We start from the raw sequence: 27443 nt of genomic DNA, 5'->3' as shown, positions 1-27443 counted from the left end.
TGGGGAGGGTGCTACTGACCACATGTCCTGCTTTGGGGCTTCCTAGAGGCATCTGTTTGCCACTACAGGAAGTGAGATGCTAGCCTAGATGGAACTTGGATCTGATCCAGTGGGACTCATCTTGAGTATTGCGTCTAGTTCTGGGCATCACACTTCAAGAAGGATGCAGACAGCTGGAGGGGGTTCAGAGGAGGGCAACCAGGATGATCAGGGGTCTGGAAACAAAGCCCTATGAGGAGAGACTGAAAGAACTGGGCATGTTTAGCCCTGAGAAGAGAAGACTGAAGGGAGACATGATAGCACTCTTCAAATACTTAAAAGGTTGTCACACAGAGGAGGGCCAGAATCTCTTCTCCATCATCCCAGAATGCAGGACACAGAGTAACGGGCTCAAGTTAAAGGAAGCCAGATTCCAGCTGGACATCAGGAAAAACTTCCTTACTGTTAGAGCAGTACGACAATGGAATCAGTTACCTAGGGAGGTGGTGGGCTCTCCCACACTAGAGACATTCAAGAGGCAGCTGGACAACCATCTGTCAGGGATGCTTTAGGGTGGATTCCTGCATTGAGTGGGGGTTGGACTCGATGGCCTTATAGGCCCCTTCCAATTTTAGAATTTCCGGCGCCAGGTTAAGACTTTCCTCTTTGCCCAGGCATATGGCGGCACATCTTAATCACCCACATGTTTAGTTTTTAAACAGTTTTTAATGCTTTATGTGTGTATGTTCTGTGTTTTAGAGTTTTAAATTTTGTGTACTTGTTTTTATCTCAATTTTAGAATTTCTGTAAACCGCTCAGAGAGCCCTGGCTATGGGAGCAGTATATAAGTGTAATAAATAAATAAATAATAACAGAACTTTGAGGTGGACATGGAAATATATTGGAAACCAGTGCTGATTCTAAAGCACTGGTGTAATATGATTGGATTGACCAATCCCTGTGAACAATGTCCCTGTCCTATTTTGAACCAGCTGATGTTTCCAGACTGTTTTTGAAGACAGCCACACGCATGTCTATTGTGCACATACTGCCATGTTTAGTTATGGGCTTGCAAAGGGAAAACCAAGTATGGGCAGATGTTTGCAACAAAGACCGTCGGGAAAGTCCTCTGTCTTTCCATCCCCCACAGGATCAGAAATATTGGCCCCCACGTCTGCAGATGGACCAGTGTGTTGGTCACAGGTCCGCCGAGGTCGGAGGCAGGGAGGAACACATGGGAGTTGTGTCCATGGTCAGAGCACCGTGTCCTTCAGGACATATCTGTGGCCACCGATCTTGAGATAAACATTCCATGGAATGGAAACAAATCCCCCTACCATGTGTCCCCAAGGGGGACTTGGGGACGCCTAGTCCGGAGCTATTTTGGAGCCGGTGACTTCAGCGAGAGGCGAGGCGGGTGTCGTCGGAGGGGGGTAGAGATAACGCTATTGTGGAAACGTATGCCTGTTTTCCATTGGGGAGTCCTCGGGGGGATGACTGGAAACCTTTGGTTCCGAGCCAGCTCCTGTAGCTCCCCTTCCTTCTGGGAATGGAATTCTCGCAAAGAATTTGAGGAACCCGGCTCAGCGGAACAGAAGAGCAAGCAGTTCGTGAGAGCTCCACGCACATCAGGCAAAAGCTCACGCAGCTTGCCGAGGAAAGGCAGCTGAGCCAACTATTTCCTTTCCCCGGAGAATTTCTGCCCTCTTCCTTCCCTGCCCCCTGAATTGCCCCGATTGCAATCAAACAAACAACCCCCCCCCCCCCACGTTTTGAGGTTGCATTGCGTTTCCATGTCTAACCTAAGGATGCTTGTGGAATCCATCTCAACCGGATTTTTTAAATTACTTATTTGTTTATTGATTTAAAATGTTCCTAGATTGCCCTTTCAGGGCAAGAGCAGAATTTGGCTGTTCTGCGTTTTCAACCTGATCTCTGGATCCAAACAGAATCCATTCTGAGGGAAGGATATCCGTCAGATTCTGAAGAAATGGGTTTGGGTAACTCCCCCCCACTCCACCTCTCCCCCCACCCCCCCCGGGCAATAAAACTGAACTGTTAGAATTTTAAAAGAACAATTCGTTCGCTCTTCTTTTTAAAATTTGCAACATTGTGCAAAGCTGTGATGACCAGATCTGCTGAGGTTAATAGGGAGATTTAAAGAGTCTGCAGCCTCCAAATGCTCCCGGGGTGGGGTGGGGGGAAGGAGGAACCCTGTACTGAAATTCATCTTGCCCCAAACATCCTCAGCACTGTGGTGCTGCTACCGCCCAGAGAGCTCCGGCTATTGTAATAATAAATAAATAAATAAATAAATAAATAAATAAATAAAATTGTCCTCTCTTCCCCCACATGGCATTTTAGAGGCTGCAGTTTCTATATGCCTCCCTACTAAATTCGATGGAGACAGATGTGAAATGATGAAATACTGGAATAGTGGTATGGTGCTATAGAACTATTCATCATAGAATTGCCGCCGTGAGAGCCTTTTTTGGCTGAGTGGCGGCATAACAGAGCTGGAAGGGGCCTACAAGGCCATCGAGTCCAACCCCCTGCTCAATGCAGGAATCCACCCTAAAGCATCCCTGACAGATGGTTGTCCAGCTGCCTCTTGAAGGTCTCTAGTGTGGGAGAGCCCACAACCTCCCTAGGTAACTGATTCCATTGTCGTACTGCTCTAACAGTCAGGACGTTTTTCCTGATGTCCAGCTGGAATCTGGCTTCCTGTCACTTGAGCCCGTTATTCCGTGTCCTGCACTCTGGGAGGATCGAGAAGAGATCCTGGCCCTCCTCTGTGTGGCAACCTTTTAAGTATTTGAAGAGTGCTCTCATGTCTCCCCTCAATCTTCTCTTCTCCAGGCTAAACATGCCCAGTTCTTTCAGTCTCTCTTCATAGGGCTTTGTTTCCAGACCCCTGATCATCCTGGTTGATCAACCCATCATCATCATCATCCAGGCCTCATCGACATAGCAATACCTAATGACAAAAGTGTTGTAGAAAAGGCAGAGGAAAAGAGAGAGAAATATACACCAATGGCCATGGAAGTCAAAGAACTACGGCAACAGCAAAAGGTCACAATTATTCCGTTAGTCACATCATTTACCAGCATCACATCAAAACACTATACAGAAAACCTTCAGAAACTGGAACTAACAAAATACATCCACATCAACATCCAGAAAGCAGTCCTACCTAAAACATGCTCAATAGTCAGGAAATTCCTGAATCAGTAAAAGACAACATGACCTAGCAAAGGCCGATGACGACAACGACGATAAATAAATCCAACCTGAACATAACTGGTTTATTTATTTATTTACAATAATTATATACTGCTCCTCATTGAAAATTTCGGAGCGGTGTGCAAGATAAAATAAAAACAGAATAAAACACTTTAAAATAGATTTTAAAAGAAGTTCTTGTTCCCAGAACTTCATACTGTTATGGATTTGACATGGTCTGTTCTGCTACTCCCCATGTTACGTACGTGTTTGTGCTGGTTTCAAGATGTGTCCTCATGGTTCTTTTCTTTTTTTTTTCTGAATTAGCGGCCATCTCAGTGGAGGCTGGTGGCTCTGATGTCAGTGGGGCGGTGAACCCACTCCAGGATTCAGTCAGAACTCTAAAGGAGCTCTTTAAGGTGCTATTTCTTTGGAAAAGAAAAGGAGTCAGGGCATACTGCAAGCCCATTGGATGGAGTGGTAACAGTGCTGTACTGTGACCAGGAATGGGCTCAAGTTACAGGAAACCAGATTCCAGCTGGACATCAGGAAAAACTTCCTGACTGTTAGAGCAGTACGACAATGGAACCAGTGACCTAGGGAGGTTGTGGGCTCTCCCACACTAGAGGCCTTCAAGAGGCAGCTGGACAAGCATCTGTCAGGGATGCTTTAGGGTGGATTCCTGCATTGAGCAGGGGGTTGGACTTGATGGCCTTTAGGCCCCTTCCAACTCTACTATTCTATGATTCTAAGATTTGGGTTCAAGTCTCTGCTCAGCCGTGAAGTTTGGCCTGGTCACTTTCTACCTTCCTTACAGGGTTGTTGAGAGAATAAAATGAGTCGGGGGGAGACATAGGAGTGGATGGACGGGTCTGTTGGACACCCGTCAAGCCGCTGCCCGCCTCCACTCGGGTGCCACGTGAGCTTCTTTGTAGCCGGGCACGCGCCCAACGAAGTTGTGACGTTACCTGTCCTTGTCTGGAAATTGCGCCCAAATGAAGCTCTGGAAATTTCCTCTGTTGAGTAAACGGGGGCCGTAAAAGCCCCATTTACGCAGGATTAAAGGCATGTGCGTCACCAAGCTGGGTCTGGGGGAGGCCATGCGGATGAGGAGGGTCTCCACAGGACTCCCAGGCCCAGTCAGAAACCCACCACATCCGTAAGGGATACTTTGTTTGAATTCCTTGGGGGAAAGAGTGGGATAAACAAACATAGGATAAAATAGAACAGGGAAGAGGGGTGTATCGTGACCAGCAAATGCTTTGCTTCCATGCTGCATCCCTGATCAGTTGGGGGAACTTTCCATCTGTCCTTACCAAGGGATGCAAAGCAGAAGCTAACTGTGTGAGCACCAGTGAGAGTTGGCTAGGCTGTTATTGGCAATGTGCGCTGCTTGAGTCTCAGTGCAGAGTATCCGATATCCTGAGTATTTTCCCATGAGGTGTTTGTCTGCGTTGCTAATGAGGCATCAAGAGAGGAGCGGCAAATTGATGTCCTTGTGCCCACAAGACCAGTTTTGACATCAACTTTCCTCTTGATTTCCACCGCTTCCTCCCAAACACACACACACACACACACACACACCCCACTTCGTTCTTTCCTCTGGGTTTATATTCTCCTTTAAATGATATCTGTGTGCAAAGGGCCTCTCAAAATTCTCAATGCGATTGAAAAATTGGAGGGACAAATTCATTCATTTATTTTTTCCAGGAGGAGGAGAAGTTCTCCAACAGCTTCTCAGGAAGCAGGGGGCTCAGTTCATTCTCCCTATGAGTTGGTTGTTCGTTTCTTTTTGGCTACCACTGCAAAGGACAAGGAAGTAGCAACTGTGTGGGCGGCCTTGCCACCATTTTGCATTCCGTGCAACGTCCTGGGCCTCACTTAGTTCCAGGATGTGGTAGAGAAGAAACGAAGGCCTAAACTACACCAAGGAGGATATTGCGCTATGAAAGTGTCATGAAAGTGGTATATAAAAGGCAGGAGCCACACCAAGCACAATGTAGTGGTATGAAAGTGTTGTATGCTCCACTTCTGCAATGCCCTCTACATAGGGCTACCTTTGTGCCTAGTCTGGAAACTTCAACTAGTTCAAAATATGGCAGCCAGGCTGGTCACTGGTACACCTAGGGGGGATCTACACTACTGCTCTAAAGTGCTTTGAAAACGTTTTGAAACCTGTATATGCAGTGTGTCCTGGGCCCCAACAGTTGTCAAAACTGTTATAAAGCCTTCCTTCTTCTCACATCAGTCCGTTGGTTTCTGTCCACCACTCTGCCGCAAAGATCATCTTCTTGGCTCGCCGCTCTGACCATGTTACTCCGCTTCTGAAATCTCTTCATTGGCTTCCAATTCACTTCAGAATCCAATATAAACTTCTCCTGTTAACCTTCAAAGCTTTTCATGGTCTAGCTCCTTCCTACCTCTCCTCTCTCATCTCACACTATTGCCCCGCTCGTGCTCTTCGCTCCTCTGATGCCATGTTTCTCGCCTGCCCAAGGGCCTCTACTTCCCTTGCTCGGCTTCGTCCATTTTCTTCTGCTGCCCCTTACGCCTGGAACGCTCTTCCAGAACATTTGAGAACTACAAGTTCAATCACAGCTTTTAAAGCTCAACTAAAAACTTTTCTTTTTCCTAAAGCTTTTAAAACTTGATGTTGTGCGGACTTTATACTGTTAGTTTTACCCTACCCTGTGCCTGCTTACCCTCCCCTGTGCCTGTTTGCATTCTCTTCCCCTCCTTATTGTTTTACTATGATTTTATTAGAATGTAAGCCTATGCGGCAGGGCCTTGCTATTTACTGTTTTACTCTGTACAGCACCATGTACATTGATGGTGCTATATAAATAAATAAATAAATAATAATAAAGCAGTAGTGTAGATCCCCCCCCCCGGGGGGACCGCATTATCTCTTCACTGGCTGCCAATTAGTTTCCAAGCAAAGTATAAAGTGTTGGTTTTCACCTTTAAAGCCCTACGTGGTTTGGGTCCAGGCTACCTGCGGGATCGCCTTCTCCCGTACAATCCGCCCTGCACACTCAGCTCCTCTGGGAAGAATCTACTTCAAAAACTAGATTAACAACTGTTACCCAGAGGACCTTCTCTTCTGCTGCTCCCAGACTGTGGAACAGCCTGCTGGAGGAGACTCGTCAACTTAACAGTCTACTAGCATTCAAGAAAGCTATAAAGACTGATCTCTTCCAATCCAGCAGGCTTCCAATCCAGCAGGCCTATCCAGTGGAATTTTAGGATGTTTTTAACAATGTATATTATGTTTTAATTGAGTATTATGTATTTTATCGTTGTTCCCTGCCTCGATCAGAATGGAGAGGCGGGTAAGAAATACATGATGATGATGATGATGGTATGTGCCAATGGGCCCCAACAGTCGTCAGTACACTTCAATACTGCTATAAAGCAGTAGTGTGGAGGAGAGTTAGCATAGAATTATTCTTCCTGACATCCTAGGCTTCATGCGAAGGGTGGGCGTGCACGTGTGCTTAGTGGCAGCACTTTCAATCATGTGAGACCCCACCTGCAGGCCCAGTGACGTAGCCGAAAGGTGTGTCTCTGGACTAACCGAATTATTTGCATCCTGTCTATCTGGAAATACTGTGGAGCTTGGTGGACCATCAAGCATCCGTACCCTTCTCTTTAGCCAAATCGGCTCAGAGTAGTAGAACAGCCCCTACCTTCAGGTGTACAATCTGAAAGGCATGATACACAAAGAAGGTGGAATGCGGAGGGAGGAGGGGGAAAGCCAGCTCAGGCACCGGTTCTTAAAGTCGCAACCAGCTGGGATAGAAATAGTTCAAGTTGCCTGATGGAGGGGCTGCTGCCAGGTGACCATTGGGGAGAGCCAAAGGCAGCTGGTGTCTCAGCAGTGCCAGAGCAATAGCCCTCCTTCCCTTCGGTTCTACAACCTGATGGAATGGCTGCAGTTAGGTGATTTTATTTATTTATTTATTTATTTATTACATTTTTATACCGCCCAATAGCCGAAGCTCTCTGGGCAGTTCACAATCAATTTATTAATTTATAGAATGTTTATCCCTCACCTCAGCCAAAAAAGGATTTCAGGGACACTAACAATAATTCAGTAAAGAAGTCAGTCGCTGCCCTCAGGCTTACATTCTCAAAAAGACACAACACAACAGGGGAGGGGGAGGGATGGGGGGGAAGAAATGAAGGAGACTGTTCAGAAGGGCTGGTGGGAAGGCCCTGCTTCCCCCTGGCATCTCCCAAAGGAGGGGCAGACCATCAGCTCCACCTTCTTTCCCACAGGGCCATGATGTCAGTTAGCTCTCTTGGCAAGGGTGTCCAACCAGAGCAGGCCTTCATGTCCTCTCTGCCTGCTCATTCCATTTCTGGATGCAACCCTGGAGAAGAGAAGATTGAGGGGAGACATGATAGCACTCTTCAAATACTTAAAAGGTTGACACACAGAGGAGGCCCAGGATCTCTTCTCGATCCTCCCAGAGTGCAGAACACGGAATAACGGGCTCAAGTTACAGGAAGCCAGATTCCAGCTGGACATCAGGAAAAACTTCCTGACTGTTAGAGCAGTACGACAATGGAACCAGTTACCTAGGGAGGTTGTGGGCTCTCCCACACTAGAGGCCTTCAAGAGGCAGCTGGACAACCATCTGTCAGGTATGCTTTAGGGTGGATTCCAGCATTGAGCCAGGGGTTGGACTCGATGGACTTATAGGCCCCTTCCAACTCTGCTATTCTATGATTCTAGGATTTGCCCTTTGCAAAGAAAAATAGGAGCCCTGACATTTCATTACCCATTCAGACATTGTGTGGTGGATTTTCCTTGTATTGGATCACGTTCGCATTTATAAAAGAAGTTCTTTCTTTCCTTTTTGTTACAGAGCGTACTTAGATGTCAAAGAACTTAAAAGTCGGCTCCAACTGGACGGCTCTACACATCTCAACATCTTCTTTGCTAACTCCTCTGAAGAAGAGCTGGCTGGCATGGCCACGTTTCCGTGGGACAAAGAAGCGCTGGTACACTTGGGTAAGTCTTGAAGATAGATAGCCTTCTGGTGGATACACCGATGTGGCAAAAAATGAAATGGCCGGAAAGCCGTTAACCTTCATTCTGATTTCTTATCATTTCCGCTAACGGCCTTAAATAGCTCAGGGAATTAAAAAAAAACCCAAAACAAAACAAAAATAAAAACAAGACAACACAAATATTAACCATTCCTGGCTTTCAACCGGGAAAATTTTATATTACAGACTCAAAGCACATTGTGGGATTTTTCAAATGATATCAGGCTAGAAATATTTTACCTTTTATGCCGAAGCTTCTTCGGAGACATCTTCTTCACAGGTGTAATTTCCAAATCTTTTGAGGAGGGGAGCAGGGTCTTGAAATAGGGTGGTAGAAATGCAGTACAGTGGTTGCTGTTTTGTATAACTAAAGACACTATCATGTGCATTTTTAGATGGAAAAAGCCCTACAACTCCATGGCTGGCTGGTGAATGTTGGGAGATGTAGGCCCTTTTTCTGTCTAAACATAAGGATGGACAGACAAGCTGGAGCGTGTTCAGAGGAGGGCAACCAGGATGATCAGGGGTCTGGAAACAAAGCCTTATGAAGAGAGACTGAAAGAACTGGGCCTGTTTAGCCTGGAGAAGAGGAGATTGAGGGGAGACATGATAGCCCTCTTCAAATACTTGAAAGGTTGTCACACAGTGGAGGGCCAGGATCTCTTCTCCAGCATCCCAGAGTGCAGGACACGGAATAATGGGCTCAAGTTAAAGGAAGCCAGATTCCGATTGGACATCAGGAAAAACTTCCTGACTGTTAGAGCAGTACGACAATGGAACCAGTTACCTAGGGAGGTCGTGGGCTCTCCCACACTAGAGTCCTTCAAGAGGTAGCTGGACAACCATCTGTCAGGGATTCTTGAAGGTGGATTCCTGCATTGAGCAGGGGGTAGGACTCAATGGGCTTATAGGCCCCTTCCAACTCTACTATTTTATGATTCTATGATTCTACTTCCCAGGAACTGAGAGCAGTGGGCACTCATGGCTTCACCTTTGCTGCTTGCCCATGTGGGCCGCGCCATGTGATCCCCTGGAACGCACGCCACATGGTCCCTGGATGTCTTGCAGCCACCCGCTTTTCCCCACAGTCCCTAAATGTTGGGCTCCTGAAAGTCTGAAGATCTGATCTTGGGCACAATAGCTGCCATAAATAGCCGTTCCCACCAGATTTGAGGTGTAAAAGGCCGTCAGCCAGCTTCCCAGACTAAACTGGACTCCTCCGACTGCCCTATGTAAACACACATAGGATTGTCGGAAAACGGAAACCTTTAAATGGTCAAACAAGAGGGTGCACTCTTAGTTCAGAAGCTACCTTTGGGTAATTGACGGTGGAAATGAATAGTACAGGACAGCTTGCCTACATTATGCTTGGTTCCTCAGGGGTGTTTTGTTGACCAATGTTTGGAGACAGTGCTGGTGGAGATCGAGTTTGGTCTGCTGGAGCATGTTCATTGTCGGAGAGAGTGTGCCAACGGAGATTTCCATGGCTACTTTCATGATACGTTCTTCGTTTCCTCCATTTTCAATGATATCCTAACAATGATATCCTCTGGGAAATTGGGGAGGCGTGGACAAAATCGTGTGTGTGGAACGCACTGACACTTGGGTGCTTTTTTCCCTTCCCCAAAGAACTTAGCGTGGTTCTAATGGTGGCATCCTGAGTGGAGATGGTAGTGAAATGTTGCCCACCAGAAGGTGTTGTGGAGGCAGGCAGTGGCCTCATCCAGAAGACACCTGAAACCACGCCTTTAACCATGGTGGTTAAGCCAGAAAGCCAGGTTGTGTTCAGAAGACACCTTAACTTTTGTGAACCGCCTAACTTTTGTGAACTGCCCAGAGAGCTTCGGCTATGGGGCAGTATATAACTGTAATAAAATAAATAATAAAATATATAAATTAAACCATGGCTTTAACCGTGGTGAATAAGGTCACCATGGTTAAAGCCATGGTTCAAGGTGTCTTCTGAACTCGACCCAGCTTTCTGGCTTAACCACAATGGTTAAAGGCATGGTTTAAGGTGTCTTCTGAATGGGGGCTATGAGTTTGGTCCCCCCACCCTTGAATTTCAGCCCTCTGAAAATGGGCCGGAGTTCCTTCCCACCCCCTCCAAATTTCTCCACCCGAAAATGGAGCAGTGAATGGGTGGGGGGAGGACTTTTTGGTTCTGCTCTTGCGGAGACGTCACCTGGAGGAGGAGGTGCTGTGAATGTGACACTAACCAATGGAACTCCCATAGTTCAATGGCAACGTGGCTGCTGTGCCAAAGATCCCAGGTTCAAACTCCCACCGGTGATGGGAAAGACCTCTGCCCAAGACCTTGGAAAGGCACCATCAGTCACAGTAGACACTACTGGCCTTGGTGGACCAATGATCCAATTCAGTATAAGGCAGCTTCAATAGGATGAGCTTGACAGCTGAATGGGACAATCTTAAGCTCTGGCACGCAGCTCATAAACAGGAGCAGACCATTTTAATTCCAATAACCAGATATATTTGGGCTAATCCATGTTGTATTTTCCTGCAGCACCTCCTGCTGGACCAGTCGTGGGCTTTTGTTAGGTCTTTCAATTGGCTGCCTTTTTGTTTCAACTAACATTTAACTCCCAAATGCATTCTCTTTAGCACCTTGAATTCAGCTGATGGTCAAAAGTAGGCTGACCATGTGAAAAGGAGGACAGGGCTCCTGTATCTTTAACAGTTGCATAGAAAAGGGAATTTCAGCAGGTGTCATTTGTATGCATGTCGCACCTGGTGAAATTCCCTCTTCATCACAACAGTTAAAGCTACAGGAGCTATACTAGAATGACCAAATACAAAAGAGGGCAGCTTTAACTGGTGTGATGAAGAGGGAATTTCACCAAGTGCTACATGCATACAAATGACCCCTGCTGAAATTCCCTTTTCTATACAACTGTTAAAGTTACAGGAGCCCTGTCCTCCTTTCCATAGGGTCACCATATCAAAAGTCATTGTCCAAATTGAGATTTTTCTAAATGGGACTTCAACAGTTAATCGTCATCATCATCATCATCTTCATCATCATTACTATTGTTTAGTCAACAGTTTGAAGTCAAGTCACAAAGAAGAAGAAAAAGAAAAGCCAAAAGGAGAAGGAAAAAAATTAATTTCCTGTTTTAAGAGCCCTCGCTGCCCCTTTCTCTCCCCGCAAGAACTTCCTGCCTAATCTTTCTCTACTCTTTCTTCCTTCCATAAATCCTGTGCGGATTTAATAACAAAATACAATGAAATATGCTCTTCGCTTTGGAATATAGATCACCTGGGCGAGGGAGCTGTCTTGTTGGTGGAGAAATTCCAATTGATTTAGACTCATGACAGCTGTGAAAAATATATACATATGCGACTCACATACACACACAAACCCAAAGTTTTAAAAGAGGATGAAGAAACTAAACAACCAGCCGGGCTGCTTTGGCCCTGATATAGTTAAGCCCGCCTGTATTGTGATTTTTATCTCTACCCATCCCTCCACCTTAGGGAGGTTCCCCCCACCCCCCAATATCCCTAGCAAGCAGAAAGAAAGAAAGAAATGTGAGAGGTGGGGAAGTGTAATGTAGGGTGACCAACTGTCAGGATTTCCCCGGATTTGTCCTGGGTTTTGTTCTTTCCATGGTGTCAGGGGGGATTTTCTATAAGTTTCAGTAATGTCCTGGAATGACACACCTTCCCCTTTAAGGCTGCCATTAGCATGGCAGGAGGGAATGACATGCTTTCTTGAGGCACGCTTTCATATGGTCACCCTAAGCCTATATGTTCTAGCCCAGCCATCCCAGTGCTGTTCATATCCCATCGCCCTCATCCAACTATTTAATTTGACCCACTTCTGCTTCAGTTACGGTGGTGTTCCCTTCGCTGCCTGAGTCTCTGGTTACTTCCCTGGCTATCGCTGTGTGAAGGCAGCTTGTCCCACTTTCTCTTTTTTGCGCAGGGGGGATCGTGCTCAATCCTTCCTTCTACGGCATCGCGGGCCACACCCACACCATGATCCACGAAGTCGGGCACAGTCTTGGCCTTTACCACGTCTTCAAAGGAATCTCCGAGATCTTCTCCTGCAGCGACTCGTGCATGGAAACGGAGCCTTCCTTTGAGACGGGCGACCTGTGCCATGACACCAACCCAACTCCGACACACAAGGTCTGCGGCGACCCAGCCCCCGGCAGTGAGATGTGTGGGTTCCATAGCTTCCAGAACACCCCGTTCAACAACTTTATGAGCTATTCAGGTACTCGGCCCTCCCCTGACCCTGCTCCAGCTGGGGTGGTTTGCTACTCGAGTTGATCTTCAAATCCAAAGGTTGATAGTAAGCTTTAGAGTTGCACAGAACTCTTGTTCAGGCCCTGACTCTTTGGAGCGGTAACGAAAGGCGACATTCCGAGTTCAGACTGGTGCCAAGCCATCTGTGTCCAGCACAGAAAGGAGCAGAAAAGGTTGAATCTGGGGCTATGCTAATTGGATTACCAACCAGAGAAATCTAGTTTTATCAGTTCCCAGAAGCAAAGCGGTGAGGAAATTTAGCAACAATAGCAGCAAAATAGATCGGACTAGACAGTGACAGGTTTTTCTAGAGCTCAGCCAACATTTCTCACAAGCCTTTCTTTTCCCTGAGAAAATTTCTGCAACCCCTTTTTGTCCACCCTCCTGAGAAAGAGAAGGCTAGTTTGCAGAATTTTCTCTGAATATCCTTCACTATTTTGGGGTGGTGAGTGCCTTCCCCCCCACACACACACACCTTGCCCCAGAATGATGCTTCATCTGGGGCGTGGTGGAGAATGCAAAATGGTGGCCTGTGACCAACACAGCTACTGCTGCTGCCATTTGCACTAATAGTGAGTGGTGCAATGGCCATTGCTAACCATGATCTTGAACCCCAAGAAGAATTTCTCTTCTCCCTGGAGTTTTCCCTCCAATTTCACTGGCCACAAATAGGGTGGGGGATTTTGAGAAGCCTTTTCCATGGCAGAGAGGGGGGGGGAACGCTTCCATTCAAGTAGAGAAGGAAAATACCCCCATAAATGTTAATAGGGCTTTTAAGATCCTGTTAATAGGGCCTTGAAGGGAGAGAGATTGTGTTTTTTCTCCCTCCCCTAATGGCTGCCGCCATTAACACAGAGTCATTGGATGCAGGCTTTGAGGAAAATCCCATTTTCCTCACAACCCAAAGAGAATGTTGTATCTTTCCTTGGTCAGCTGTTTCTTCTGGAGTGTTGGGAGAGGTCAATGAGGACTCCCAAAGAGCTACAGGGTATCCAGCTGCACCCCTTCCTAGAGTTGGAAGACCTAAAGACGGTAGCGCACGCGCTAGTAACTTCGAGGCTCGACTTTTGCAGTGCGCTCTACATAGGGCTACCTTTGTGCCTCGTCTGGAAACTCCAACTAGTTCAAAATATGGCAGCCAGGCTGGTCACCGGTACACCTAGGGGGGACACCACATTACACCAGTTTTAAAATCTCATAACGGGCTGCCGATTAGTTTCCGAGCAAAGTACAAAGTGTTGGTTATCACCTTTAAAGCCCTACATGGTTTGGGTCCGGGCTACCTGCGGGATCGCCTTCTCCTGTACAATCCGCCCCGCACACTCAGGTCCTCTGGGAAGAATCGACTTCAGCTAGCCCAAACTAGATTAACAACTGTTACCCAGAGGACCTTCTCTTCTGAAGCTCCCAGACTGGGGAACGGCCTGCCGGAGGAGACTCGTCAACTTAACAGTCTACTAGCATTCAAGAAAGCTATAAAGACTGATCTCTTCCGGCAGGCCTATCCAATGGAATTTCAGGATGCTTTTAATATGCTTTTAGGATGTTTTTAACAATGTATATTATGTTTTAATTGAGTATTATGTATTTTATCATTTATTGTTGTTCCCTGCCTCAATCAGAATGGAGAGGTGGGTAAGAAATAAATGTATTATTATTATTATTATTATTATTATTATTATTATTATTATGTCATAATTTTTTTCCTTCTCTCTCTCTCTCTTATGTTTGGTTGTCTGTGGCTTGGTCCCCCTCCTCTACACCAGATGATGACTGCACCAACTCCTTCACGCCCAACCAGGTGGCCAGAATGCACTGCTACTTAGACCTGGTGTACCAGAGCTGGCAACCTGCCAAGAGGCCTGCCCCCATTGCTATCATGCCGCAGACTGTGGACCGGACGGAAACCTCGGTCACCTTGGAGTGGTTTCCACCCATCGACCGGCACTTCTTTGAAAGGTGAAAGGGAAGGGTGATGTGCATGCATTTCTCTGATTTTGAAAGGTGGTCTTGGGTGAACTGCAAGTCATTGGCCCTGTTGGTTAAGGACTGCAGGGAGAGTTTCATAAGCAAGTCCTCCCAGCTTGCAGTGATGAAGGATGTGATGTATAGTAGGGTGACCATATTTGGGAAACCAAAAAAGAGGACACCTATTGTGTGTGTGGGGAAGCAGCTTTCTGAGTCCTGCAGAAAGTACGTTATTCCCCCGCCACCTTAAAGAACCCGATTGGAGTGGAGGAGGGGAAAGGATTTCATTCTGCACCACCACCATCCACTCCAATTGGGGCCTTTTCTCTAATGTCCACGAATGACCCACTTTCCCCTTTAAGACCTCAATTGGAGCTCGGGGTGGGGGAATGATGTGCCTCAAGAAAGCATGTCATTCCCTCCTGCCATGCTAATGGCAGCCTTAAAGGGGAAGGTGTGTCATTCCAGGACATTGTTGAAAATTATAGAAAATCCCCCCTGACACCATGGAAAGAACAAAACCCAGGACAAATCCGGGGAAATCCTGACAGTTGGTCACCCTAATGTATAGCATCTCAGAATTGGGACGAGACCAGGAGGCCCTCTGACCTGGTACACCCCCCTGCCCCAAAGCCGTAAACTATGCTTCCTGCCACAGAGCACACTATATCGTCGGATCTCCAACAAGTGAACCATTTGGCAGCTGCCGAGACAGATTTATTAAGGCATAGGCTTTTGTTGGCTAAACGTCCATTTTGGCATATGCAAGGCAAGGCCACCTTCAGTTTGGCTGTGTCAGGCTAGTACAGCCACCTCAGTGGAACTCATTGCACCGGTGTGTGCTTTCAGGAGTGTGAAGAAAGACATAGACGTTTGCGCTTCACCACTGAACGTGTGTCAAACACATAGAAGCTATTTGGGGCTGCATTAATAGAAGTATAGCTTCCAAATTGTGACAGGTACTGGAACCCCTGTATTAGGCACTGGCTAGGCCTCACCTTGAGTACTAACCCGTTCCGGGCACCACACCTCAGACCTTCAAAGCTTTTCACGGTCTAGCTCCTTCCTATCTCTCCTCTCTCATCTCACACTAGTGCCCCGCTCGTGCTCTTCGCTCCTCTGATGCCATGTTTCTCACCTGCCCAAGGGTCTCTCCTTCCCTTGCTCGGCTCCGTCCATTTTCTTCTGCTGCCCCTTACGCCTGGAACGCTCTACCAGAACATCTGAGATCCACAAGTTCAATCGCAGCTTTTAAAGCTCAGCTAAAAACTTTTCTTTTTCCCAAAGCCTTTAAAACTTGATGTTGCTTGGACTTTATACTGTTAGTTCTACCCTACCCTGTGCCTGTTTACCCTACCCAGTGCTTGTTTGCATTCTCTTCCCCTCCTCATTGCTTTACTATGATTTTATTAGATTGTAAGCCTATGCGGCAGGGTCTTGCGATTTACTGTTTTACTCTGTACAGCACCATGTACATTGATGGTGCTATATAAATAAATAAATAAATAATAATAATAATAATAATAATAATAATATGGATGCAGACGAGCTGGAGCGTGTTCTGAGGAGGGCAACGAGGATGATCAGGGGTCTGCAAACAAGGCCCTATGAAAAGAGACTGAAAGAACTGGGCATGTTGAGCTTGGAGAAGAGAAGATTGAGGGGAGACATGATAGCACTCTTCAAATACTTGAAAGGTTGTCATCCAGAGGAGATCCAGGATCTCCATCATCTCAGAGTGCAGGACGTGGAATAACGGGCTCAAGTTCTGGGAAGCCAGATTCTGGCTGAACATCAGGAAAAACTTCCTGACTGTTAGAGCAGTATGACAATGGAATCAGTTACCTAGGGAGGTGGTGGCCTCTCCCACACTAGAGGCCTTCAAGATGCAGCTGGACAGCCATCTGTCAGGGATGCTTTAAGGTAGATCCCTGCATTGAGCAGGGGGTTGGACTTGATGGCCTTATAGGCCCCTTCCAACTCTACTACGATTCTATAAAATGGTACCCAAAGGCCATTAGATCCAACTCATGACCCAAAGGATACATTTGATTGACTTGCAGCATCCTGACAGAAGCACAAAAGAGGTGCCCTGTAAGCTCCAGATGAATTGTACATGTTAGCAGTGTAAGGGTGGCCAGTGTTGCAGGAGCCAGTACAGTGTAGTGGTTAGAGCTGACTTTCCCCACCTGATACTCCCAGTATACCTAGTTTTTACAGAAAAGGTTTACGTGATGTAATTGTGCTTAAAGTTCCAACCCACCAATCCACCCAAAGTCCTTAGAGTAGCCCAACTTCCCATGCTGGCTGGGAATGAATTTACCAGTACCCCTCTTGTCATGAAGGCAGCAGAGATGAATGCCTTCAAGCCCTTTCCAGTCATTGAAACTGGGTGCTCAGCAAAGCACTATCCTTTGGGGTCAAAGGTCAGCATGGTCATCCATCCCTGGCGGAATATATTGCCTATCGCAATATCTGTGATCATCCCAGAAAATTCTACGGAAAATGGCTGAGACCGCTCGCATAAGTAAGAGACCTAACACCTGATCTGGATTTTTTGGTTTCCCCCCGCAATCACGGACACCACAGCCACCATCACCAACACTATCTTCCATCTCTCTCTCTCTCTCCCTCTCTCTTTCTCTCTCTCTCGCTTTCTAAAAGGGTAAATTAAGTTCTTGCAATATGCCTTTAATTTATATTTCATAAAGCAGTTATTGTATGTTAAATAAATTCCATCTGCCTATTAAAAACATACTTGATACAAGGTTAATTGTTATGTAACCAAATACGTCTCTCTGAAATACTTCTTCGACCTCAATAAGTATGTTTTTAATAATCCGTGGCTAGTTGGTACTTAAATGACACACAAAGGCCAGCCTGTTCAATCTAGGATTTCATAACAGAGTTATCATACCTTAAGTCAACACCCGACTTCTTTTACAAACTCTTCCATTGGGGGTTCCAATCGCGTAGAGCTGGCTTCACTGGAGGCTATCTAAGGAGACATTGTCCAGTCGTTATGTCATAGTTTTCGCTGTTTCTCAAGCCTAGGATAAATAAATCTCCCTGTGACTACTTTGAGGGCAGAAGGGGAGAATTGCTCAGGCTCTTATTTTTTGAATTAATAATTGATCTATTGTCAGTGCCTGCAAGTTTATGGCCAATCTGAGATGATGACTAATACCATTTAAAACCGTGGATTATGGACCTGTGTAATTGAGACGCTGTCAGAGGCTGCCATTGACGGGGAGACTGGCGGGTAGAGGAATGGGATCTTTGCAAATTCCAATACAATCTGACCTAATCTGTGCCTCCGGGGTGAAGGTCCAGATCAGTACCAAGTTGTCTACCAGCTTTTTGCAGTTCCTGAATTTTCCAAACTGGCTTTCAGCTCCGAAGGTGTATTGCAATATGTTTAACAATATGTATTTTGAGAGGAAATAGCTTTGGAAAACACATACTGAAATATTTTTTAAAAAATACAAAAACACAAAAAATATTTTTTAAAAACACACACACACACACACACACACACACAATAATGCTAGCGTTCAAGATTCTGGCTGGAAATCAGGAAAAACGTACTGATGGTTAGAGCAGTATGGCAATGGAAGCAATGACCTAGGGAAGTGGTGGGCTCTCCCACACTGGAGGCCTTCAGGAGGCAGCTGGAACAGCCATCTGTCAGGGATGCTTTAGGGTGGATTCCTGCCTTGAGCAGGGGGTTGGACTTGATGGCCTTATAGGCCCCTTCCAACTCTACTATTCTATGATTCTAAGAGCAAGGACAGAAGTGATGCATGTTGGGGCAAAAAAATCCAACTTCAGTATAAGAGAAGATTGAGGTAAGAGAAGATTGAGGGGAGACATGATAGCACTCTTCAAATACTTAAAGGTTGTCACACAGAGAAGGGCCAGGATCTCTTCTCGATCCTCCCAGAGTGCAGGACACAGAATAATGGGCTCAAGTTAAAGGAAGCCAGATTCCGGCTGGACATCAGGAAAAACTTCCTGACTGTTAGAGCAGTACGACAATGGAATCAGTTACCTAGGGAGGTTGTGGGCTCTCCCACACTAGAGGCATTCAAGAGGCAGCTGGACAGCCATCTGTCAGGGATGCTTTAGGGTGGATTCCTGCATTGAGCAGGGGGTTGGACTCGATGGCCTTGTAGGCCCCTTCCAACTCTGCTATTCTATGATTCTAAGTTCCTCCAATACTTGTGAAACCTCTTATCAAAGTTACTTCTATAATCTTCTATGTCTGCCTCCTTTAGAGTCCCACCTTCCTTCTTTTACCTTTACTTTTCCAATAACGCGAGGTTTAGGCTGTAGACATGGGGTGACTGACACTCCAGACACTTTAGGTTTAACACAACCGTTTATTATTAAAGTAAAACAAGCAACTTACAATTAAAGGTATTTAGTCAATATTGCTGTGTGATCTAAAAGGCATTAAAAGAAAACAAAAGTTGCAAAAAGGCAAGTTCTTTTACCCTAAGCTGCACCTAGACTTCTTTAAGGTGCATCTTTCTGCTCCTTCTTTCTGTTCTGGTTTTCCCTGGCTCTCTCTGGTTGGCTCTCTCCTTTTATCCCCTCTTCCCCCAAACTGAAAGTACAGCTTCATTCTTGAAGAAATGAAATTTAACTGGGAGATTACTCTTAACTGGAGAAATGAGGCCAGATTTTATTACCTTGCCTCAGTAGGTCTCAAACGTTCACACTAGACCAGACAGTTTCTGATAATCTAAAATTAGATTTTATAAGGAACATGGACTATCTAGGCTTTTGTTTTACATCTCCCCGGAAAGCTCTAGTAAAAAAAAATAGCCATTGTTTCTTTATAGGCCACATTCCCCACGAAATCCATTGGGCTTCATGAGTTTTCAGCAACTTCTTTGCAGGGAAAGGAGGCATGTGATGACGGCATTATACATTGAGCTCCACACCACCATCCTACCCCCAAAGTCCCTAGAGCAGTTTTCTCCAAACTCCAGATGTTTTGGACTTCAACTCCCATCAGTCCCAGCCAACATGGCCAGGGATCAGGAATAAGGGTATTGTGGTCCAAAACATCTGGAGAGCATCAGGTGACGAAGGCTACTCTATAGTAAGGGCAAGGAATCTTCTCACTTTTCGGCATGCAAAGAAAGGGTCGCTAGAGTTGGAGAAGTCAACTCATGTCGACTCAGCCCTGGAAAGTCTCCACACTTCTGCCTTCTGTATGAAAGCCTCCTGAATTTATTTATTTATTTATTTATTGCATTTATATACCGCCTCATAGCCGAAGCTGTCTGGGCGGTTTACAAAAGTTAAAAAGTAAACTTTAAAAACAAATATGCAAAGTTTAAAAACATAAAAAGCATGAAAACAACAGTATCCTTATAAAAACCGCTATTCTGGGGTCCGTTAAAAACAAACCAACTCAGCATATGTTGTTAAATGCTGTTAAATGCCTGGGAGAAGAAAAAGTTCTTAGCCTGGCGCCGAAAAGATAACAGTGTTGGTGCCAGGCCAGCCTCGTCGGGGAGATCATTCCATAATTGAGGGGCCACCACTGAAAAGGCCCTCTCCCTTGTTGCCATCCTCCGAGCTTCCCTCAGAGTAGGCACTCGGAGGAGGACCTTAGATGTTGAGCGCAGTGAGCGGGTAGGTTCATGTCGGGAGAGGCGTTCCCTGAAAGCGTCTTGGAAGACAGGTGCTCCTGCTGCATAGCCTGAAAAATCAGCTACAAATCTAGTGCACTAGAATCATAGAATAGCAGAGTTGGAAGGGGCCTACAAGGCCATCCAGTCCAACCCCCTGCTCAACGCAGCAATCCACCCTAAAGCATCCCCGACAGTTGCTTGTCCGGCTGCCTCTTGAAGGCCTCTAGTGTGGGCTCTCCCACAACCTCCCTAGGTAACTAGTTCAGAAGTAAAGGCTGGAGCACCCATGGGAGTTGCCAAGGGATGCCGCTGTCCAGGTACAGGCCATGAAGCGACGCACTATTCCCTGCAGGGAGGGCCTTCTAATATATACCATTTCCTAGAAATGCCCACATGCGCAGGCACATGTTGTAATGACAGGCATTTTGCTCCTTTCAAATAAACAAGAGAACCGAGAGGCAGCAGAGGGTAAAAACAGAGGGAGAGAGAGAGAAACCCATTCATTTCCTGACTGCATCAAAGCCCTGTTTTTAATCTTGTTATCCCCAGGCATTGATTTGCAAAGGTATTACTCAATATGCAGCAGGCTGACGCAGGGACATATTGTTAAGGGAGTGAATGCAGAGCTCCGTTTGGACAAGAATGGCCCGGGTCCATCTCGCCATCACGGCGGAGGCAGCCATTTCCGCCGTTCCGTCGATTGCTATCTCTTTAATTCTTCCACAACGGCAAGGATTTGCACGGTACAACTTTTTCGATCTGGGAGACGATTGGCAAAACTCTTGGCCCGGCCCTTTTGGCTTTAATTTCCCTTGCCAATGTCCATATCTCTAGGGGGCATAGAAGGAATCCTGGACTTCCAAGGAGCAAAGAGAGGTGCGTTCCCTCTCCGTTTGAAGTGGAGCTCAGACAAGACGGGCCCGTGGAAAGGCTATTCCCCTGATGCAAGCGCAAAGCACACTTTGCAAAGGCAGGATTTTCGCCTATTCGCGTGACGGAACAAACGTTCGTTTTGTAGTTCTTTTAGAGTATGCCCAGACGGCTATAGTTTAACCTCCCTACGTTTGAGAAGAAGAAGAAAAAAACATCTTCTTTATTTGGGTTTGGGATCAGATAGAACCCAATTAAGTAACAGGCTGTGTGTGTATTTTTAAAAAAATATGGGGAAAAACCCCACTGGTGGTGTTGACAAAAGAAGAGTCTTGGACTTCAACTCCCATCAGTCCCAGCCAACATGGCCAGGGATCAGGAATAAGGGTGTTGTGGTCCAAAACATCTGGAGAGCATCAGGTGATGAAGGCTACTCTATAGTAAGGGCAAGGAATCTTCTCACTTTTTGGCATGCAAAGAAAGGGTCTCTAGAGTTGGAGAAGGCATGTCGACTCAGCCCTGGAAAGTCTCCACACTTCTGCCTTCTGTATGAAAGCCTCCTGAATTTTATTTATTTATTGATTGATTTATTGCATTTATATACTGCCCCATAGCCGAAGCTCTCTGGGCGGTTTACAAAAGTTAAAAAGTAAACTTTAAAAACAAATATGCAAAGTTTAAAAACATAAAAACAAGGCAATTCCCCTGATGCAAGCGCAAAGCACACTTTGCAAAGGCAGGATTTTCGCCTATTCGCGTGACGGAACGAACGTTCGTTTTGTAGTTCTTTTAGAGTATGCCCAGACGGCTATAGTTTAACCTCCCTACATTTGAGAAGAAGAAGAAGAGGAAGAAGAAGAAGAAGAAGAAGAAGAAGAAGAAGAGACTCTAGCAGTGGCTGGAACCTCTTCCATAGCCCTGATGCTAATGCACAATCCTTGAAGGCTTTCTCTCCAGGCATATAACAAAGAAGAAGAAGAAGAAGAAGAAGGAGGAGGAGGAGGAGGAGGAGGAGGAGGAGGAGGAGGAGGAGGAGGAGGAGGAGGAGGAGGAGGAGACGACGACGACTCTAGCAGTGCCTGGAGCCTCTCCCGTAGCCCTGATGCTCATGCACAATCCTAGAAGGCTTCCTCTCCAGGCATATAAAGAAGAAGAAGAAGAAGAAACCATCTTCCTTATTTGGGTTTGGGATCAGATAGACCCCAATTAAGTAACAGGTTGTGTTTTAAAAATATATGGGGGAAAAACCCCACTGGTGGTGTTGACATAAGAAGAGTCTGTGTGGTGGAGCGTCTCATTGTGTCTGGGGAGTGGATGAAAGGAACAAACCAGAGACATCAGATTAAATGGGTTGTTGAATTGGCCGCAACTTCATTGATTTTGAATAGGATTGGCGGAGGCAGAGGGAATGGATCCCGCCATTGGGCAGCATGACAGCTGTCCGATTTCCATTCCTGGCCCGCCTGCCAGGAGTGTTGGTAGTGTTTGGAAGGGGCAGAGGCCCACCACAGTGCAGGCGTCAATGTGAAACTCTGTCCATCCAACCTGGATGTGGCACCCTTACAGCCACTGTAGCAGCCGGGTCTTGGTGCCGCTCCCACCCAGATCTTTTAAGGGGATCCCACCATGGGGGAGCAGGGAGCTCAGTCCCGCTCCCTGTCCGAAATTGATCCAACCCAATGCCTATCACGCCCCCCAAAGTTGTGACATAAAGCAAAAAAATCCTCCAAGACAGCTCACAAAGATATAGTTCCATTTCTTTCCATCTTGCAATGAGGAAGGTGAAAGTCCTAGCCACTTGGAAGGCAGGTAAAATGCCTTCCCAGTTTGTCTCCTCATGGCCCCGCCCCAGCTGAGCCAATCAGCCTTTTGATTGGCTTGGTGCTATCGAGCTTCAGGGAATCACTGCATGCCACTGCAGCTGCCCAGGCTCCAGACGGCCCTGTTTCTTTTCCACCACTGGACCTGCACGTGCCAAAATGGCAGCTCCCCTGTAAGTGGGGAACTCAGTTTGCAACTCAGAGCTGAAAAAGAGTTACAAGACCAGGTTACTGAGTGTTCCTGGTTAATATTACACAGGGGTCACCCTAAGATACATGATGTCTCAAGCAAACCATGGGACGGAGGGGAGATTTGCACTTGAGAACAGGAGGAGAAGGAGAGAGATAGACTCTAGCTGCTCTGTCAGGAGTAGCGTGTCTGTGGCAGGTCATATGAACCTAAGAAGATCAGAAGAGCCCTGCTGGATCAGGCCAAGGGTCCATCTAGTCCAGCACTGCTGTTTGCACAGCAGCCAACCAGCTGTCAGCCAGGGACCAACAAAGCAGGACATGGTGCAACAGCACCCTCCCACCCATGTTCCCCAGCAACTGGTGCATATAGGATTACTGCCTCGGATACTGGACGTAGCACATAACCATCAGGGCTAGGAGCCCTTGATAGCCTTCTTCTCCAGGAATTTATCCAACCGCCTTTTCAAGCCATCCAAATTGGTGGCCATCACCACATCTTGCGGTAGTGAATTCCATAGGTTAACTATGCGCGGTGTCGGCAGAGTTGACACCGATTCCCACTTCATATTTTTAAAAACGTGGTGTTGAGGTTCATTCCTCATCGCAAGGGTGGGTCATGTGTGGTCCCCGGCCTCATTTCAGAAGCCCCCTGCGTGTGATCTGGAGAGTGTGAACTGAGCTTGGGCAGGAAGGAAGAGCGGGGGCAGATCCTAGGGGGGATTGCAGGAAGAAAAAGAGAAGAAGTATGATCATGAACTACCCTCAGTATGGGCTGTGGCCCTGGCCTCCACTGGTTTCAGCTCCACCCACCTCTGATGTGTACCTCTCAACAGACTACCTGAGAGGGAAAGAAGCCTTCAATAGAAAGAAAGGTTGCTCACCTCTGCTTTTTTGTAAAGGCTTTCAAGGATTCAGAGATGGTCTTTCTTCCTTCCTTCCTTTCTTTCTTCTTTTCTTTCTTTCTTAATAATACCTATCTTCCACTGAAGTAGAGATGGTATCTGAGGCCTCTGATTTCAGTTGGGTTGTGAATCCATTCTGGATGTCCATCCGAACCAGCCAGAAGCTTAAAAGAACTATCCGAGGGGATAGGGTTCAGCACCTTGGACAGCTCCATTCTGGCTGGTTCTGAAGGACACCCAGAATGGATTCACAGCCTCGCTGGAATAGAAAGCACCAGCCTCCCCTGCTTTACGCTGCTTTTTCAGCCAAGTCAAAATCTCTGCATTGCTTGGTGGGATTTTTCACCATGTTGGGGTTAGATACGCCCTCAGTGCCTTCTGTGTGAAGTGTTTCATTCCCCCACGAGTCACATTAAACATACAAACAGAGAGAGATTGAAATGAATAGATATCAATGGGGTAAGTTGTCAATTGTGGGGTGGGGTGGGATTATATATTTTTGACCACGAATGTAAAGGAAGGTGAAAACAAGAATGGCCAATTGCTCAAGCACAGTGTGTGTGAGTGTGCAGTACCAGATTTAGGAATCATAGAAGAGTAGAGTTGGAAGGCCATCAAGTCCAACCCCCTGCTCAATGCAGGAATCCACCCTAAAGCATCCCTGACAGATGGTTGTCCAGCTGCCTCTTGAAGGCCTCTAGTGTGGGAGAGCCCACCACCTCCCTAGGTCACTGGTTCCATAGTCATACTGCTCTAACAGGAACAAGCCAATCAAGCCATGCCTCAGAACCTCATATTCTGAGGGGGCCCTACAGATGTTGGAGATAACTAAGAAGGTTTAATATAACTCAGGTCTTCAGTTTCACCTATGCTAATTAAGAAAGGGTTTTGATAATGCAAATACAGCTTTTTGCAAGAAGTATGTTTCGTTGACTTGTTTTCATTGCATCTTTGCCTAGGTATATATGAAAATATAGTGCATTGCCATTTATTATTTCCATTACCCTTTCTGTTATACCATAATACACTTTTTCTCTATATTTGTTATGGTATAGGGCCTCTGAATCTTGACATGGCTCAGGGGCACAGCATGTCTGAATATGGCCGTGTGTGTGTAAGAACGAGAGAGAGAGAGAGAGAGCAATTGCCGTATTTCTTTGATTCTAAGACGCCATCAATTGTAAGATGCACACTAATTTCAGTACCACCAACAGAAAAAAAGCTTTGATTCTAAGAAATAATAAACGCACCTGCGATTCTAAGACGCACCCCGTTTTTAGAAATGTTTATATGGGGGAAAAGTGTGTCTTAGAATCGAAGAAATACGGTATGTATGTATGCGCAATATCCCAGAGGGGGGGGGGGGTCATTATCAAATGCAGTATTTGTTACTTTGCAGTTGTATGTTGAAACACAGAGGAATTGATTTTGCAGGCAATTAGCCGGAAGGGCAAAAGGCAAATTTTGTCTTTTCGACCTCTGTCTCTGAAATGCCTTAAGAAGGAGAAGGGGTGGGTGTGTGGGTGTGTGGGTGTTATCGTCTTCTCTCGTTTTATTCCACTGGATGGGTGCTTCATTCAACTGTTACTAAGTTGGTGCTTTTTCCTCCTTTCTTTTAATTTCCTGCCTCCTAGAGAAGTGGGATCCGCGTGTGATCTCTGCATGGAAGGCCGAATCCTCGTGCAATATGCCTTCAGCGCCTCCTCGCCGATGCCGTGTGACCCATCGGGGCACTGGAGTCCTCGAGGAGCAGAAGGTGAGTCCCGCCCTGCAGATGGGGAAATGGACCGGCTGGAGAAGAGGTGGGTAGAGTGGGTGGAAGGGTGGGCCGGGTGAGGAAAGAAGAAAAATCTAAACCAATGCAATTCATGTTAATGATGGCAGACAAATTGGTGATTAGCCTCTTTGGAGCAAAACCTGGCTTCCCTTATAACGCTTGGTGGTGTTATAAATTGAGTACCATTGCCACTAAAACCTAATGGGTGTTTTCCGTTAGCTCTGTTTGAGCTAAACCCATCCAGGACAGACAGGATTTGAAGACCATTGAATATGGTTCAACCAAGATCTCTAACAAAAAAGGAAAGTACACACAAAGCCTTATGAGGAGAGACTGAAGAGAAGATTGAGGGGAGACATGAGAGCACTCTTCAAGTTCTTGAAAGGTTCTCACACAGAGGAGGGCCAGGAACTCTTCTCCATCATCCCAGAGTGCAGGACACAGAATAATGGGCTCAGGTTACAGGAAGCCACATTCCAGCTGGACATCATGAAAAACTTCCTGACTGTTAGAGCAGTACGACAATGGAACCAATGACCTAGGGAGGTAGTGGGCTCTCTCACACCCAAGGCCTTCAAGAGGCAGCTAAACAACCATCTGCCAGGGATGATTTAAGGTGGATTCCTGCATTGAGCAGGGGGTTAGATTCGATGGCTTTATAGGCCCCTTCCAACTCTACTATTCTTTGAATCTGTGATTCTACACACACCAAGAGTTCTCTAAAAATACTTGCAATGGGTTAGCAATTCCAATTTCCAACTTGAGTTGCAGGGGGAGGCTGTTCACCTGTCACTAATTAACTTTGAGTTAGCACTGCATTAAAGAACATAAAAAGAGCCCTGCTGGATTGGACCAAGAGTCCATCTAGTCCAGTCTTCTGCTCACACAGTGGCCAACTAGCTGCCCATGGGAAACCACAAGGAACAGCACCCTTCCACCCAAATTCCCCAACAACTGGTTTATGTTGGCATATGGCCTCTGGTCGTGGTGGTAGCATATAACCATCAGGACTAGGAACCATTGATAGCCTTCTCCTACAGGGATTGTCAGGGATGCTTTAGGGTGGATTCCTGCATTGAGCAGGGGGTTGGACTCGATGGCCTTGTAGGCCCCTTCCAACTCTGCTATTCTATGATTCTATGATTCTACGATTTGTCCAATCCAGGATCATAACATGAAGCTGATTGATGAGAGTTTTGAGACAGATAAACAAAAGGAGGGACTTCCTCACACAGCACAGAGCTGAACTGTGGAATTCACTTCCACAAGACGATGTGATGGCCACCACTTCGGAGGGCTTTAAAAGGGGGTCACACAGATTCCGGGAGAAGAAGGCTATCAATGGCTACTGGCCCCGATGGCTGTACTCCACCTCCAGTATCAGAGGCAGTAGGATGCTGTATACCAGCTGCTGGGGAACATGGGTAGGGGAGGTGCTGTTGTACTTGTGCCCTGCTTGTCAATCTCCTGTAGACATCTGAATGGTCACTGTGTGAACGGAACTCTAGCCTGGATTGGAGCCTTGGTCTGATCCAGCACAGCTTTTCTTATGTTCTTCGACCACCACCATCCCACGTTCCCAACCTTTTACTCAGATCCTGGTTTCAAGGCCCAGATCTGTGCCCGAATGCATAGGGCAGCGTGTCAACAGCCAAGCCACCCATTGAGCTGAGGTAGGGAAGTGAAGAAGACGTGCTCGCCGCGCCTCACCCCAGCGCAAACACAGGCTTGCATG

At 46.5% G+C, this 27443-nt stretch overlaps 1 protein-coding gene across 1 annotated transcript in view; it reads left to right on the top strand.

The window, feature by feature from the left end:
- PAPPA (pappalysin 1) overlaps window positions 1-27443 on the top strand; it is a 259190-nt gene that overhangs the window by 53930 nt on the left and 177817 nt on the right. Inside the window, exons 3-6 of the mRNA XM_063144791.1 lie at window positions 8076-8221; window positions 12206-12499; window positions 14298-14490; window positions 25566-25687. Of these exons, the coding sequence (XP_063000861.1) occupies window positions 8076-8221; window positions 12206-12499; window positions 14298-14490; window positions 25566-25687 (755 nt within the window). The remainder of the gene's footprint in view (window positions 1-8075; window positions 8222-12205; window positions 12500-14297; window positions 14491-25565; window positions 25688-27443) is intronic.

Source organism: Elgaria multicarinata, chromosome 19, assembly GCF_023053635.1.
Source record: "Elgaria multicarinata webbii isolate HBS135686 ecotype San Diego chromosome 19, rElgMul1.1.pri, whole genome shotgun sequence".
NCBI classification, from domain to species: domain Eukaryota; kingdom Metazoa; phylum Chordata; class Lepidosauria; order Squamata; family Anguidae; genus Elgaria; species Elgaria multicarinata.
The sequence above is the reverse complement of the archived record's forward strand: the minus strand, read 5'-3'. Positions and strand labels throughout refer to the sequence as shown.